The 16,397-nt window shown below is 37.8% G+C and overlaps 1 protein-coding gene and 1 long non-coding RNA gene across 3 annotated transcripts in view; one reads left to right on the top strand and one right to left on the bottom strand.

Annotated features, from left to right (window-relative positions):
* The window catches only part of LOC145691712 (uncharacterized), a 168,021-nt gene that overhangs the window by 111,642 nt on the left and 39,982 nt on the right, over positions 1–16,397 (bottom strand). The window lies entirely within an intron of this gene.
* Positions 14,836–16,245, top strand: LOC145692880 (uncharacterized). Its single transcript, XM_081768421.1, has one exon. The coding sequence runs from the start codon at positions 14,884–14,886 to the stop codon at positions 16,024–16,026; it is 1,143 nt and encodes a 380-aa protein (XP_081624547.1). The 5' UTR covers positions 14,836–14,883; the 3' UTR covers positions 16,027–16,245.

The raw sequence follows: 16,397 nt of genomic DNA, 5'->3' as shown, positions 1-16,397 counted from the left end.
CTGCCCATCACTAATTCTAACCAGAAGTCAGGGGTGCACCCTCGGGGGTTGCATCGGGTCCGGACCTCTCTAACCCGCTACTTCCTAACTCAACATACATTTGTACACTTTTTCAATAAAATTATACTTGTTTAACGGTAAAATGATTGATGTAGCTTGAAAATTTGTTTTACACTTCATCTATACTCTTTCTCTTATAAAAACAATCAAGTTCTATCATTATCATTATCATTCTATCATTTTTCTTAAAATATAGGTAGAATTATTTTACAATTATTCACCGTCCTTTCGGTGCAGAATAATAACCGTTCAATCAGAGGCGGATCCAAGGAGATTCCATCGGGGCAACCCCCCCCCCCTCCAGAAAAGGGAACTTTCTTATCTATATATATAAAAGAGAACGCACAAATCCTTTGTTACCTCATCACGCTAATACGGCTGAACCAATTTCTTTTATTTTTGGGGGGTTATTAGGATTTGGACCCTAGATGGTTTTTATCATATCACTTTAATTTTTAATTACCAGTGTCTTGAGATAATTGACCATTCAAGTGTCCATAACGTACAAATCCTTTGTTAGTTCATCATAGGTAAAAATAAACGTATTTATATGCAACCCGCATGACCGTGTCACTCGGCGGGTTAACATAAATGACAGGCGATATAATGTTAACATTTACTGCAATCTACTATGGTTTTTATCATATCACTTGAAAGCGAAAACTTCCGGGGTGACCGCAGCGAAGCGGGGCGGGTTAACATAAATGACAGGCGATATAATGTTAACATTTACTGCAATCTTCTATGGTTTTTATCATATCACTTGAAAGCGAAAAAGTAAAAATTATCTAAGTAACGAAGTTTATTGCGTTCCGGGGTGACCGCAGCGAAGCGGGGTGAACGCTGCTAGTTGTATATATAAATAAAACCCATCCCAGAGTTTGGAGCTCTTAAAAGTAGCTTTAAGTAGCACTATTACAACCCAGCGCCTCGTCCTGGATCCGCCCCTGCGTTCAATACTATAGACATTGTGGCTTGTAGTATTGGACTCCACCCCAAAAGGTTGGACCCCTTCCAACAAAAATTTCTGGGTGCACCGCCTGTTTCGTAATAATAATAATATTATAATAATCGAGAACTGAATACAGCAGAATTCCGTTTTATCCCTGGTGTTGAGGGAAACGCTTTACACGCTTACGTTATAACTTTCTGTGATGTAATGGAACTCAATATAATATGTTACTTAAAACATTTTTTTAAGATTATTACCATTAGCTATTCCCTCCAAGCCATCGGATCATTTGCAAATTGGCTGAACGCTAGCGACATCTCTTGGCAACTATTAGTGTACGTGTGAACAATTAGAAACTTGCATATCTGATTAGACCGACGTGTCTCGCATTTATGGTAAGAATTCAGATTAAAATTAGGAATTAGATTTCTAGGCTTTCGGCATATATGATCATGTTAGTCTGTCGCGTATGAGGGATGATGTCCCTCGGCGGTTGCACTATCCGGGTGGAAGGATGGAAGGATGGAAGGAAGAAAGGATTGGGGAAGGATGGAAGAGGCCTGTATGTTAGGTACTATCCCAGTATTTGGCTGGTGTGAATGAGGAACACCTCACTCAAAATGCCTGCCTGGAAAAGCTTTTACACTTTTTCGACCGACAATTTTTTTTATCTCCAGTGGGAATCGAACCCGGGATCGCTCGCACTAAAGACAACAAGAATTTAAAATGTTTAAATATTCTCGCCTGAATGTTTATGCATCCTGTAACTCTTACATGCTTTGAAATTTGCATATTAGAGCTACTCATAGAGATGTGTTTGTATTAGGCCTATAAATAGGATAAAGGTAAGATAACTTCATTTTTGAAAGAACCACTGAAGTCAATGGTTCCAAATTACTTCAGAGCTACGGACTCCATTTTTGATATGGGGCCGCGGTGGCTCAGTGGTAGAGCGTTCACCTCTGGTGCATGGGGTCCCGGGTTCGATCCCCGCCAAGTGAACTTTGTGGTGGACAAACACCGTGTGCGTGGGTTTTCTCGGGGTTCTCCCGTTTCCTCCCACTTTCTTCATTCCACCATTTCATTCATTTCTCATTATCACCGTCTCCTTTAGCCTAACCGGCATAACCGTGGGACGTAAAACTCAAAGATTTCATATCATTTCATTTTTTCCATTTTTGATATCTCTGCAGTAGTAGTGGGTGAGTTAGATAGCAACATTAACAATACTTAAATTACAAACTTTTATTTATTATAGCGTCGAACTGTGATCTTCCATCGTGAATAAACCGCAATTAAATTCCTGGATGAAGCTCAGAAATCATCAATGGACAATTTGTTTCGAAATTAAAAAAACAAAAGAGAGAGAGAGAGAGAGAGAGAGTAGAAATGTAAGGTAATAAAACGAATTTATTAATAGAGAAAATTAAATTGGTATGCTACCACCTCTTCACACACTTCTACAGTTACTACAGAACGGCGATTGATAGTTCGAGTTTTGAGGTTTATAAGTCTAATGGGCGTCAAATTTCGTAGCAACGACCACGCTGTTGTGTTGTGCTAAGAGGTTCTAAAAGCACGTTCACCAACCGTAGTTGGAACTTTGGAAGATTAATGAGTGCCAAAAGGCGATTGATAACATTCTTGTGCTCCAAGTCATCCCATCAGGGTGTCTACTATGAAAAAGTCAAATTTTGAATCTAATGAGGTCGTTAGTTTTGACAAGTTAATGTTCGAAATGTAAAATGGAATGAAATCTTTGAGTTTAACATCTCGCGATTATGCCTGCTGGGCTAAGGGAGACCAAGATTAAAGCAAGGGAATGACGATGGAAGAATTCGTGAAATGAGGAAGTGGGAGGAAACGGAAGTACCTTGAGAAAACACAGACATGATGTTTTCCATCACAAACTCGTTTGTTCGAGTATCGAACCAGGAATCCCACCCACCAGAGCTAAGCGCTAATAGCGAGGTCGTGATAATAGTCCAATATATTCTTCTATGTTTCTTGAGTACCTTGATTCTCTTGAGACTCTTGTTGATCTTGCTCACGCACCAACCGTTGCTTAAGTACCAAGGCGTTGCTAGACGTGAAGTTAGGGTGGTTGATTGCAAGTTCAAGCAATGTGCCATGAATAACGAATATAATGGCGAGGAGAGCGAAATATCACAACCAACGCCATCTGGACAACGCCACCTGTATCCAGGTGGCGTTGTCATAACGCGGTCCAAGAAATGTAGTTATCTAAACCTAGAAAAACAAAAGACGTTCCGTTCTGGAGGTTCAAGGGTTTTGTTGAATGATTATTTTAAGAGCGGTTCAAACCCGGTTCAAAGGGTTGTTGGTGCTCATTTAACTTGTTAATTCGAGCATGTAGACGCGAACTCAATACAAGTTGCAAGATATGTGCAACCATTCTAACATTTGATTCTTTTCCCTGAATGCTTCCAGCATTATTACAAATTTTGTATACAAAATTCTGATTACTACAAGTGTCACATATTCTTTCATTATCAAAACAAGGCATCGTGTATTTGATAATATTCACATCCTAGTCGCGAAGTCTAGATAACTCCCTGCTTTACAAGAACTCACAGGAAATTTCTAACTTCTCCATAACTTCTCATAAAAATTACATCCCTTCAGTGAGTGACAAAAAAATGAAAACATTATCAAAGATTCTCCATCTAAGGAAGATCCCTTTAATCGTTCTTACATCTAGAAACACATACAACTCTTTACCTGCATTTCTTAGATATTACAAAAATGGATCTTACAGGTAGAGATCGGCTGAGAAGAAAACGTTTTTGAATATTAGAACCCTTGTAATACAAAAAGACAGAGATGGTCAATATATCTTGTCCAAGTAAAGGCTTTGACACTGAACGTTCTCCGTCTATGAGAGAGGCATGCAATAACTTGAATCGAATGATAGTCAAGAATGCAGCTTCTGCAGCTCTTTCCCTCAAGTCGTGAGAGAATTAGCCGGGTACGTGGTATGATTGCCCTTACCTAGTGAGAGGAAATTATAAGAATCCGATTTGTTCGACGTTGGTTGCAGAAGGGAAACAATTATGTATAAAACTTACGGTGTTTTACCAAATGTCGGACTTGCATGGTGAGAAGTAATTTCTGTAACATCATATGTTTTGGTTCAAGTAGGTCAAGCCTCCTCCAAGTTCACTATTGACTAGTGAAGAACTTTTAATGTTCGTGGTTTTATTTTTTTTATTATTATTTTTTTATTTTTTTGACATCTTCCCTTGCAACTGTGGTCTTGTAATTGTGTTACTCGAAAATGCAATTATTCCTCTTATTGCAATGCTCTTACGATTCATTTGGTAAAACAAGAAAAAGGAAAAGAAGGAAAGAAAACAATAGCTGTCGTATTTTCAGCGATACATTATGTTATACCGGTACAACATAAACTACACATGCAGGGAACCATAGCATTATTTACGTCTTTTATTAATTATGAGCTGCAAAAAATTCCATAACCTTCTCAATATATTCCAAGGATCCCTAGGGTTCCGCGAATCACCAATTGGGAAAGACTAACTTAGGTCATTGCAAGCAGTCACCAATTTCAGTATCCTCCCTCACTCAAGCTTTTTTTTTTTCTTTCTTTCTTTACTGTCCATGACTTTCGAAGCATGCAACTTTACTTTACTTATCATCAAGATGTGTATTGTACCTTCTGCTATTTCGCATTCGCGAAATATACTCGCCTTTCATATGCCATTTTTAACTCCCTTAATTATATATTATCTTTTCCTTAATGTTTGAAGGCATTATTAGCTGGTCTGATATCCAGGATATCACAATCACAAGTAGAAAATCTAGAAACTATAGAGCAACCCGTTTTTAGGGTCGTGAATTCTTACGTTAGTACGTACGTACAAGTCTCAGTGCCTAAAGATCCTGGAAATTCGAATTACACTGCACGCTAAGGAAAGGAAGGATATCTAATGTCCTAATTCTCAGTGGCGTATCTACAGTAGTTCGGGTCGGGATGCCTAGCTCCCCACCAACCCCTAGTTTTTGGAGTGACAAAAATAATTTAAGCTATTATTTATATATTTTTGAAAGTTCATTGTAAGTTCATGATATACCTATCACAGTCTGGATTCTGGCTGCGCCCGCCTTAGTTTTTACCTTCTAGATTCGCTATTGCTATTGCTATTTTTTTTTTTTTTTTTTTTTTTTTGCATGATGTTAAATGAAAATTTCATCCTTTAGCTCTGCTCACAATATGAGCTTTACTTCGGAAAACTGCTTAAATAAAACTGACACCGTATCACGCTGATGGTTTTCAATATGCATAAAGATTATAATGCTGCAGCAATTTGATATCTCAATTCATTACGGAGATGCAATTATTGGTAAAGTTTGTAGAACTGGTTAAAGTTAATTGGAGAAATTGTAAATATTAATAAAAGAAAAATATTGATACAGAGGCAAAAGAAAGCAACTATAATTATATAAAAAAAATCCTGCAAATATGTCATTATAAAAGTATAGCAATCTTTACCCGTATGTTTCTAGAAAAGGTTCGCTTGCTTTCAATGCATTTTGTCCTTTTTACAGCATTTTTTTCTGAACTGTAGCTAATAAAAGTTGAACTATCACACAAAAAAATCTCATTTTTTAGTTCATTTTATAAAAGCATTGTTTTCAACAGTAATTCTTACATATTTTAAACATTTTAGTCTTGATTCAGTATCCTTCAATATCTGATAATGCTTTTGCAAGACAATAGTTCCTAATTTCTCCGTTTAAAGCGCCACATGAAGACCTCAAACCAAAACTGAATCAAATCTGCCATCTATTGAGATAATATTTTATTAACTTACGCTGCCTACTTATATTACAGTGTTCGTAGTTTGAGGGAAATTTCCCTAATCTAGGGAAATTTCGTAGGTAAATTTAACAGAAGGGGAAAAGGGATTTTTTTCGATAAAACGTGAAAATCCAGGGAAATTCTAGCATTTACTGATTGGCCAATATAAATGCTATAACTTTTTCTTTGTTCTTCAGAAATAAACCAATACAATAGCAATAGTTTGTGTGTATTTGTGTCAGTTGAAAGTAGTATAATTTGCACCCATTCTTGGCTGGGTGTGTGTGTGTGTTATTTTTTGAAGAAAAAAGTAAAAAAAAAAAGAGCAAATAAATAAACAAATGTGATTAGCACTTCCATTAATATAGCTAAATTAATCTTGTCACATAACTTCTATCATAGGAATCGGACACTCAACAAACTAGGGAAAATTTTGTCAGTCGAGGGATTTTTTTAAGGAAACTTACGAACACAGCCTATATACGCAATCTATATGCATTTGTAACAACAACTGAATTAATTTTACAATGAAACGATGCGCTAGAGAGAAAATATTGTATTACTAGCTGAAATACCCATTCTTCGCATGAGTCGGATAAAATATCTATGTAAACAAACTGAACAACGAAAGGAAAAAATATCAGTCATTTTCTACTACTTTTACATATCCCAGTAAACGCCCCCTGAGATCCTCTGGTTCGAATTTTTAAAAAAACGCCTCTGACCCTAGTTGATGGGGACAGTATTTAGAAGTCAACGCCTGTGGGAATATCACCATTCATTTCAGCGACCGCGAAAATTATGGATTTGACACTAATATCGGTCATTTTGGATTATTTTTACATGGCTCGGTAACCTCCTATCCCCCCCCCCCCCGCAAGTGACTCTTTATTTTATTTATATTAGATTATCTTGTTTAGGTACAGCTCAAATTAGCATGGACATGCGTAAGTTGCAATATTTGACAAAAACAAACAGACAGAAAAAAAAATTCTATGAAAGTTTTCTAAAATGAAATAGACTGCACTTACTTATAGATCTCACATCAGATGAAATGCCCAATAGTATAATGAAATGCTTTGCTGATTAAGAGGATTAGCATAGAAAAAAAAATGAAGAATCCAGAAAGCAAAAAGAAAGTTCAGTGCACTAAACATTCAGAAACATATTTTTCTACTTAAAACGAAGGGTAAGCAGAGAAGAAAAAGAGACAATCGTTTACAAATTGCTGTCTTGTTTATATGATATTCAAGACCTTGCCTCTCAGTAGTTGGTTGAGAGGAGTTGTACCAACAATCAACTCCACCAAAAGACAAGGGACCAGGATGTATTTCTTCGCACCCCAGGACGCCCTGTTGTTTGTGTTACATCCAATCTTCTTTACTGGGAGGGAACCAAATATATATATATATATATATACGGGTGACGCAACGCAAAGAGAAAAACTAAAACGTTCGTGACAAGAAGAGAAAATGCAAAACAGGGGCGGACTTAAGGGGTTTCCTTTCAACAGAAGTTATGAAGACAGAAGAAACCCAAAACGAATGTGAAGAGTGCTGATGGAAGACGTTAAACGAAAGAAGGCTTAACTTTGTCCATTTGCATATCTAAAGCGTTGCGGGGCGAACACGTATCAAGAAAAGTGTACGTGATTTGTGATGACAAAATAAACATAAACAAAACTCTACTAAGACTGTAAAGACGATCACGTGATTCCATACCCTTTTATTATAGGCGACCAACATTTCTTTGCTACTGTGCAGGTTGCGTAGAAGCTAGGGAATATTATAGACTTTAAATTGGAAAATGGAATGAAATGAAATCTTTAAGTTTCACGTCCCACGGTTATGCCGGTTAGGCTAAAGGAGACGGTGATGACAAGAGATGAGTGAAATGGTGGAATGAAGAAAGTGGGAGGAAACGCGAGAACCCCGAGAAAACCCACGAGCACGATCGAACCAGGAACCCCAAGCACCGGAGGTGAACGCTCTACCACTGAGCCACCGCGCCCCCCAGACTTTAAATGGGGTGTGGATATGAAAATGTTAACAGATTAACTATTACATCCAGAATTCAAAGATTCGTCTTCGTTCAAGAGTTGTCGTGTGGAATAGCGGACGAACAATCTTATAAATGCAACAACATAATTCTAATAAAAAGTATTGTAAAATACATTATTTTATTAAAATAAGAACCCAGATGTTTTGTTTGAATGGATCAATGTAATTTGATCGATTTAATTTATTCTTCAGAAACTATTTATGTGCGTCTAGAGGTGCAGATATCACTGCAGTTACATTCAATCTCAATTTATCTCGCAATCCGTCACTCTTGCACACTCGTCACCCTCAACGAAACTCACAATCACTCAACTCTCTCGCCCAATTATCGAATTTGACCTGGATTGAGCACGAGTTTGAAACTCACGAGAATGTATATCTTTGGTTAGAATATTCATATGCAAAATTTTTAAACTACTTATATATATATATAGGCCCTATATATATATAGGGGCCGCGGTGGCTCAGTGGTAGAGCGTTCACCTCTGGTGCTTGGGGTCTCGGGTTCAAACCCTGCTCCCGCCAAGTGAACTTTGTGGTGGACAAACACCGTGTGCGTGGGTTTTCTCGGGGTTCTCCCGTTTCCTCCCACTTTCTTCATTCCACCATTTCATTCATCTCTCATCATCACCGTCTCCATTAGCCTAACCGGCATAACCGTGGGACGTAAAACTCAAATATTTCATTTTCCTATATATATATATATATATATATATATATATATATATATATATATATATATATATATATATATACAGGGGCGGATCCAGGATATGATCAAGGGAGGGGCTAAACCATATTTTGCCGTTTTATCCAGTGTAAAGCAGGATTGACGCCCATTTTATCCAGTGTATACCTGAGCGTCAAGGGGGGGGCTATAGCCCCTATAGCCCTCCCCTTGGATCCGCCACTATATATATATATATATATATATATATATATATATATATATATATATATATATATATATATATATATATATATATGTGCGATCCGCTGTACAGTATAGGTTAAAATAGTGCTTAATTAAGAGCTCAAAGGAGCACGGTAGTTCAGTGGTAGAGTTCTTACCTCTGGTTCGTGGGGTCCCTGGTTCGATCGCCGGCGAAATAAGTTGATGGTGGACAACATCCCACATAGCACAAGTACGCCCACGGGATGTCCGAGACTGAGCCCGCAACGGACGACGGGATATCCGCGGGAGATCCAGATGTCCGCTAATATCCCGGAATACGGGATATTCAACGGGACCACGAAGGGATGTCTATTTGTTTTCCCTCGGACCTCCTGTCCCATCTGGGACGTCCCGTGGACATCCTACATGGGAATCCTTCAGGACGTCCCATGCAGGACGTCCATGGGATGTCTTTTCATTGTCCCGATAATCCCGGGAACCGAATGGGATGATTGGGATCAAAATGGGACATCCCAGGGATGTAGTGTGCTATGTGGGATCGTATCCATGGGTTTTTTCAGTGTATTCTCGTTTCCACTCATATTGTCACTCCACCAAGTCTTCACCTGGCACAATCGTGCGAGTTAAACTAAAAGTATTTATTTATTTATTTATTTATTTATTCACCTACTTACTTGCGGTTCAATAAATAGTAATACTTAAAAATATGGTTACAACCATTGTCGTAATAACAAACAGCAAAGTACATTCATGTCCAATATTAGCAGCCATTTTCAAATAATCAAATTGAATATTAGTGTTCGAATTTCAAAATTAAAATCGTTACAATATATTACTGTAGGAATAAGCTAACATTGATGCGTAAATCTAGATATGATTACAGCACTTGACATTTTTTAATTGAAGCGATGCAGTTTTTTAGTTGCGATCGTCACAATATACTAACTGGCTATATGGTTAGCGTACACGTCTTTGCCTAGAGAGACCCGGGATGGGACATCATGTGATTCGGATCCCACGTCAAGTTGTAAATACGCGTCTCATATAGCCTTAGTGTTGAATGGGACGTTAAACTCCAAATCAACCAACCAAATCGTACACATTAGTTTAAAATCTCCAAATTCCCTACCCCATCAGGAAGTCGCAGTCAGAAAGAGGGACTGCCGCCGTCGACGATACTTGTTCAAAGTTGCTGACCTTTTGCCGAGGCGGCAAGCGGTCGAAAATCGTAAAATAAAATGCCCTTTGCCGACTGTCAGAGTCGGCAAAGCAGTCGGAAAGGTCTCTTTCCGACCCTCTGCCGACTCTTTATGCCGGCCTCTTTCCGACGGCGGCGCCGGCGCATTTACTGCGCCTTTACCGTTGTTTTTCGTTTGCTCGGTAAGGCAACTTTCCGACGCCGGCTTCGGCGCATTTAAAGCTCATTTCCGGTTGTTCGCCGACTGCTCGTCGCAAGGCAACTATTCGTCGCGGTCAAGAAACGCGCGGAAAGACGCCGGTGTCCGGCGTCGACAATCGACCGCGACATCTGGTCGGCATGGACTAGGGATGCGCACGAGACAAGATTTGTGGCTGTCTCGTCTCTAAAATGTGCTGTAAAAGTGATGTCTCAACTCGAAAAGTATATTTCTCTATTGGAAAAGCCGTGTCTTGACTCGAATTTTGTCAGAAAATCCTGTCTCGACTCGTCTCGTGCGCATCCCTAGCATGGACAAATTGTCCGACTGGAGGCGGCAAGATCCTGATGGGGTATATGTTAGGGATATCTATTGGCGTTAGACAGGTAGGCAGCGACTATTTACTATTAGTGACTATCTATTACTAGCGATTATTTACAAATAGAAATTAACATGACATGCTGATATGGTTATATTTTATAAATAGATTACCATTTAAAAAAAACAGAACTAGATCGGAGTTTGCAGCACAAAATCACAAGCATGCGATACAATCGAAATTTTGAATAGTGAAATACAATTAATCTAATGACTTTCTTTCATAACAAACAGTCTTTCGGTCCCACAATCTCACATACACAAAGTATCCGAAAAGTCTCCATTCTTCTGGGTTTGAGTACCACATAGAGCAATTTTAGTTTATTTGTTTAGTACACACTGCATCTGACTACTTACATACTGCTTACATATACGAAATACGTATTCAGTGGATTTCTACGTACTCCATCTTGGTGCATACGCTGATGTGTCTGTCTCCACATTCTAATTAATATGTTGCGGAGTATCTGACAAGTAACACTTCCGAAGTGTAACACTCCGATTTTGATAAAATTTGGCAGGTAGCTACTACACATGAAATAAACGAATACGTGATTTTTTTTATTATTATTATTTTCTGCGGAGAAACGGTTTTAGATAGCAAAAGCTCCAACAAATAATTTTGAAATTTGACTCCCGAAAGCCAAAAACGAGTGAACCGAAGTGAATGAAATTGTGCACAGACATTGTAGACACAAAATGAGGGAGTACGGGTTTCGTATTTTCCTGAAAAAACGGTTGGGTGGGGCACGGAAATACGAAATATCGAAAGTGCTAGTAATAGTATGTCAAATGTGTGTAAAGGACATGAAGAATTGCAACGAAACTCTCTGTATGAACAATACGCAAAAAATAAAGCAATACTTTTTTTTATTTTCTACAGAAAAAACTGTTTTAGGGGCAAAAGCTCCCACCCAAAATTTTGAAAGTTGACGCCCGAAAGCCAAAAACGAGTGAACCGAAATCAACGAAATTGTAAAACTGGAAAAACGGTTGGGTGGGGCACGGACCCCTCCAAACCTTCGATCACGAAATATCAAAAGTGCTAGTAACAGTATGTCAGATGTGTGTAAAGGACATGAATATCATACAGGGTGGCAGGCCGCCAGCTCATAAGTTTCAAAGGTTAATAATTACTAACAAGCGTTTAGGGAAACAAGAAAGATACCTGTTAAGAAGATATATTTTGCCATTAATTAACAGACAGTTACAAACATATTTTTGGAATACATCAGAAAGATTGCGTGCATTACAGCCAGAGGTTTGCTGCAATCGCTTCATGAAATTTGCAAACACGTGTTTCAGCCTCCGATAATTTGAAAGTCACGTCCCGATCATAAGAGAGACGTAAGAAGAACGAAGGATAATCACTGGAAGCAAGGATGGATGTTATTTCGTTTGACAATGTTTTCGTCAGTAGTCGTGGAGCGCTGGTCAGTGTCACATACGTAAAGCAATAGTTGGTATACGCAAAACCGATTATTCATGTAAAAAACATGAAACATGCACTAACCTGCGCTAATTGACCATTACAAGCAGCAGTTCGATCGTACTTGTATATTGAGTTTAGAGGTACAGTTCGCGGCTTAGAAATCATTACAAAAATTTTAAGTCAAAATTAATAACAAACTCTTGTCCCATTTACTTATGCGCTCACAAACACATGTTTCGATCGACTAATTGCGTCTAGTATTCAATCCAACTCTCCACCTCACCTTGTCTAAAGCAGTGAGTGCTGTAATATACTCTTTTCATTCAGATAGAAAAAAACAGAAACCAGGTTTACAAGGTTTATAGCTCGAAAACCGCCTCTTTCATTCGTTTGTTCTGAAATACCTTTTTAGAGCCTGATTTAAAAAAAAAAAGTCACAAAATGTCCTCGTAGCTTCATAAAATCCTTTATTGGCATTCTTTCCCTTCCTCAAAGACTGCAAACTAGGAAGATGCTTCTTGTTAAATCTATAGAAATTGTCAATTACGGCAGTAGATTTTGTGTTTCCCAAATTCTGTAATGCGGGCGCAGAGCTCTAAAAGATACAGACAGAAATGAGTGTTATTCAATGATTAATTTCATTCCTTGTCAGTAATATGCAAGCAAATGTTCCAGGGCCGTCATTTGGGCAGGACAGGAGGGTGTAATTCCCCTCTTCCTTGATCTTAATAAATACATATTGTTTGATCAAATATGTAGCAATACACTGATAAATGCCTGTTGTTTGATCAAATATGTAGCAATACACTAGTAAAAAATGTGAAACTCTTATGTCGCGGAGAATCTCCGCCTCCCTTCCCCCTTCCCCCGGACAAAATCTAAAGTGACGCTGCTTTTAACAACAAATCGGTAGAATTACGATAGCACATTAGTAGAGCGCTTATATTTGGTTTCAAGAGCAGAAGTTTGATCCCAAGCCATGTGGGTTCATAGTGGACGACATTGAGAGAGAGAGATTAAAATATGGAGACAGGGGGAGTTTAGAATTGGAGGAAAGATGATGGGACAGCATTCGCATTATGATGAAAATTGTGATTTTGTAAAACAGAAAAAGGAAAGGTTCCGAACTGTGAAAATCGCATTAAGCAGTTGTCGAATTAAGATGGAGAACATTTTAGAGCATCATCTGGAGAATAAGGAATTTTAAAAATCTTAAACGAGGCGAGTTTCGAGCCACGAAACTTTTAGCTGTCAAACCATGACTTTATCCACTCAGCCACGAAGACCTCTATGCAGTAATTCATATAGTTTAGTTCCGAGATGCATAATTAACTTCCCCTTGTTCTGGAACACGTTTCTCGGCTGTAGAATTACATCGAAGCAATCATACATAGATGCAGTGTCTTATAGTATTGAACTTCTCCCAAACTTCGGACTCATCCAACAAAATTTCATGGGTGCGCGCCTGATAAGTACCTCAAATATTCTACCACGATTCGTTCCCATGGTCATTTCTATTAAGACTCGTAATAATCTTGTAATAAAAACAAGTCACATTCGCTCACTTTTGATTGATTGCATCAGATTTTGGAGTGTTTGAATATGCTGTCCTGTGGGGTCTCCATTAGGAGTCCGAAGATTCTAGTAACTCTAGTGTTTTCCGTCGTTTGGTTAACTTCATGAAGTATCCTGTCCTTCTTATTTGTATAGTGACTAGTGCATGTTTTTGTTAGACAAGCCCCGAGTTCAATTCCAGGTGGAAGAGCATCAAACACATTATTATAATCTCCTATTTAAACTGTAAATCTCGTCTTATATAGTCTAACCTCTAACAGAGAATGTGAATACAAAATAAACAGTCATGAAGTGTCTTGAGATAATAAAAAAAAGTACTTGGACAAAGCGTTCGTAATTAAAGGTGCCTCTTCAACTATCTTAATATTTTAATACATTGATTGCATGTTGCGTGTATACTGTTAGTTAACAGTTCACAAAACAGCATACCTAGGAATTCAAATATACAAGATAGCTGACGTTTGGAGTCTAACCCCCCCCCCTCCAAAAAAATCATAGTAAAATCCGATGTTGACTTCAGAAACTGAAACTTGTTTCTACCATATTAATGAGTATAAAAGCATTTAAAGGAGCACCGTAGCTCAAAATAGTCTCAGTGCATTAGCTATAGTATCAACAGAGAAAAAATTGAAAAACTAAAGTTAAGAAAAGTTATTGACAAGTTGATTGCCTAGAACATTAGAAGTGATTTCGTATACGAATGAAATGGAGCATTTGTTTATGAATGGGTACTTATATAAACAGGGGCTTATTTATGATTTTGTTTCGGGAGGGCTTAAGCCCTGAAGCCCCCTAAATACGCCACTGTATATATATATATATATATATGTGTGTGTGTGTGTGTGTGTGTGTGTGGTTACTTTCATTGACTTTTATAGTTTTTCTCATGTAGAATGCTGAAAGAGTTCTAGAATTAAAAGTTTCTAACTTCTGTGAACTACCAAAAAATTGCCAACAGACACCACTTACCAGAGGTAGGTGCTTTACCACTGAATCACCGTGTCCTCTTGATACAGTATGTGTATATCAACATTTATATCTTACAATTTCATTATTGTCCAATCTTTTCGTGGGCACAACAATCTGAATTTTTGAAAGACTTCTGCAATGAAAAGTAGTGTCTAGTAATCATTTTATATTGGCGTGCTTAAACAATGCGTGTCAACAATTGGCGTGCTTAAACAATGTTTGTCAACAATTGTTCCAATTTTTTAAACGTATCCAGAGCTCAAAATTCATTTAACTTATTGACATTTTAAATGTGCACTTCAAAATGGCGAAGAAAGGAAAAAGTAAGGAAGGCACAACTTCAAATTCTAGAACCAAAGGTAAATCCTCTGCCAATAAAAGCAAGACAACACATACTGTAAAAGCAACCGTAAAACCTAAAAGTTTTGTAAACGTGAAGACAATGCAACAGAATATATTGAAGCCTCTTTTCAAGAACCTTCCAGTTACATCTTTGTCTAAGACCTCGTCTAGCTTGCCTAATTCTAATAACTCGTCTAACCTTTGTGCTGCAAGTGCTTCCGTATTACCAAACGTTGGGGAGAAAAGAAGTCGAAGCGAAAACGACGAAGAAACCAGCAACAGCTCAAAGCGTCCAAAATTAGATAATGAAGAGCATATTAATCAACAAGATTTATGGGAAATGTTGAAATGTCCTGTGTGTGACGACATTCCTTTTCCGCCAATTCCACAATGTAAAAGAGGTCATCATCTTTGCATGGAGTGCAGGAAGAAGGTTGTTCATTGTCCGTTGTGTAGAAGCCCAATGTCTGAAACCAGGAACTATTTTGCAGAAAATATGGTCAAAAAGATACATTTACCTTGCAGGTATTGGATTCTAGGATGTGACTTCGTGGATTACCAAGAAAACAAAGTACAACATGAAGAGAACTGTAATTTTAAAATAGTACCTGCACCAAAATACAAATGTGGAGCAACTGGCTGCAACCAGAAACTGACTGCAGCGGCCATGTTATCACATTTTCAACAACACCACACAAGTAATGTCCTTGATGGGAATGCTTATATGAAGGACCAGGAATTTAGGTGTACATACAGTTTCCCCTACAAACTCCCATCTATAACTCAACTGATTTCTATACAACAATGGGGCGTCTTTGAGCTTAAGACCGTCAAGAATACCAGTGGAAGATTTCGTTGTATGCTAAAGGAAGTAACCAAAGTTCGAAAAGAAGATCATTTTGAATATACGTGCACCTTGTACACCCCTGTAAAAGACCAATTTCAAGAGCGAGCCACATATTCCGGAGATGTCCAACCCTATGAGACTTCACACAACGTTCTGGCCAAAAGAAAGGAATGCTTGATTGCTACAGGATTCACTAAATCTGCAGAATGTATAGAGAAAAATACATTTCAGATATTCATCAAAATTTCAAAGAAATAAGCTTAAACTTTTCTTTAATTTGCCGATATTTTAATTCAGTGATTCATTATGGAGTATCTAAAATTATTGCTACAGTGTTTTTGGTAGTTTTTTTCTGATGCTTTTCTACTTATTCTTCCGATTCGCCTATTCTATATAGCAAATTGAAATTTGTACTTTATTTTATGTAAATGATTATAGAAGGTTATTATTAATAAAATTTTTGTAAGTTATTTATAATTTATCGTTAATTTCGAATATTATGTTCTTCTATGGTTATATGGTGTGTAAAAGCAGCGGTTGCAATGTAAAATGCATGTGCACACACGAGGATAACGCACTCTCTAATTTTAGTTAATATGCAGATATTCAAACAATACGAGCAGAAAAGT

This window comes from Thermobia domestica, chromosome 8 (assembly GCF_964235325.1).
Source record: "Thermobia domestica chromosome 8, izTheDome1.hap1.1, whole genome shotgun sequence".
In the NCBI taxonomy this organism is placed as follows: Eukaryota; Metazoa; Arthropoda; class Insecta; order Zygentoma; family Lepismatidae; genus Thermobia; species Thermobia domestica.
The sequence above is the reverse complement of the archived record's forward strand: the minus strand, read 5'-3'. Positions and strand labels throughout refer to the sequence as shown.

Bases quoted from the DNA above. Each gene is read 5' to 3' on its own strand.
- LOC145692880 (XM_081768421.1), top strand. From the start codon at position 14,884: ATGGCGAAGAAAGGAAAAAGTAAGGAAGGCACAACTTCAAATTCTAGA.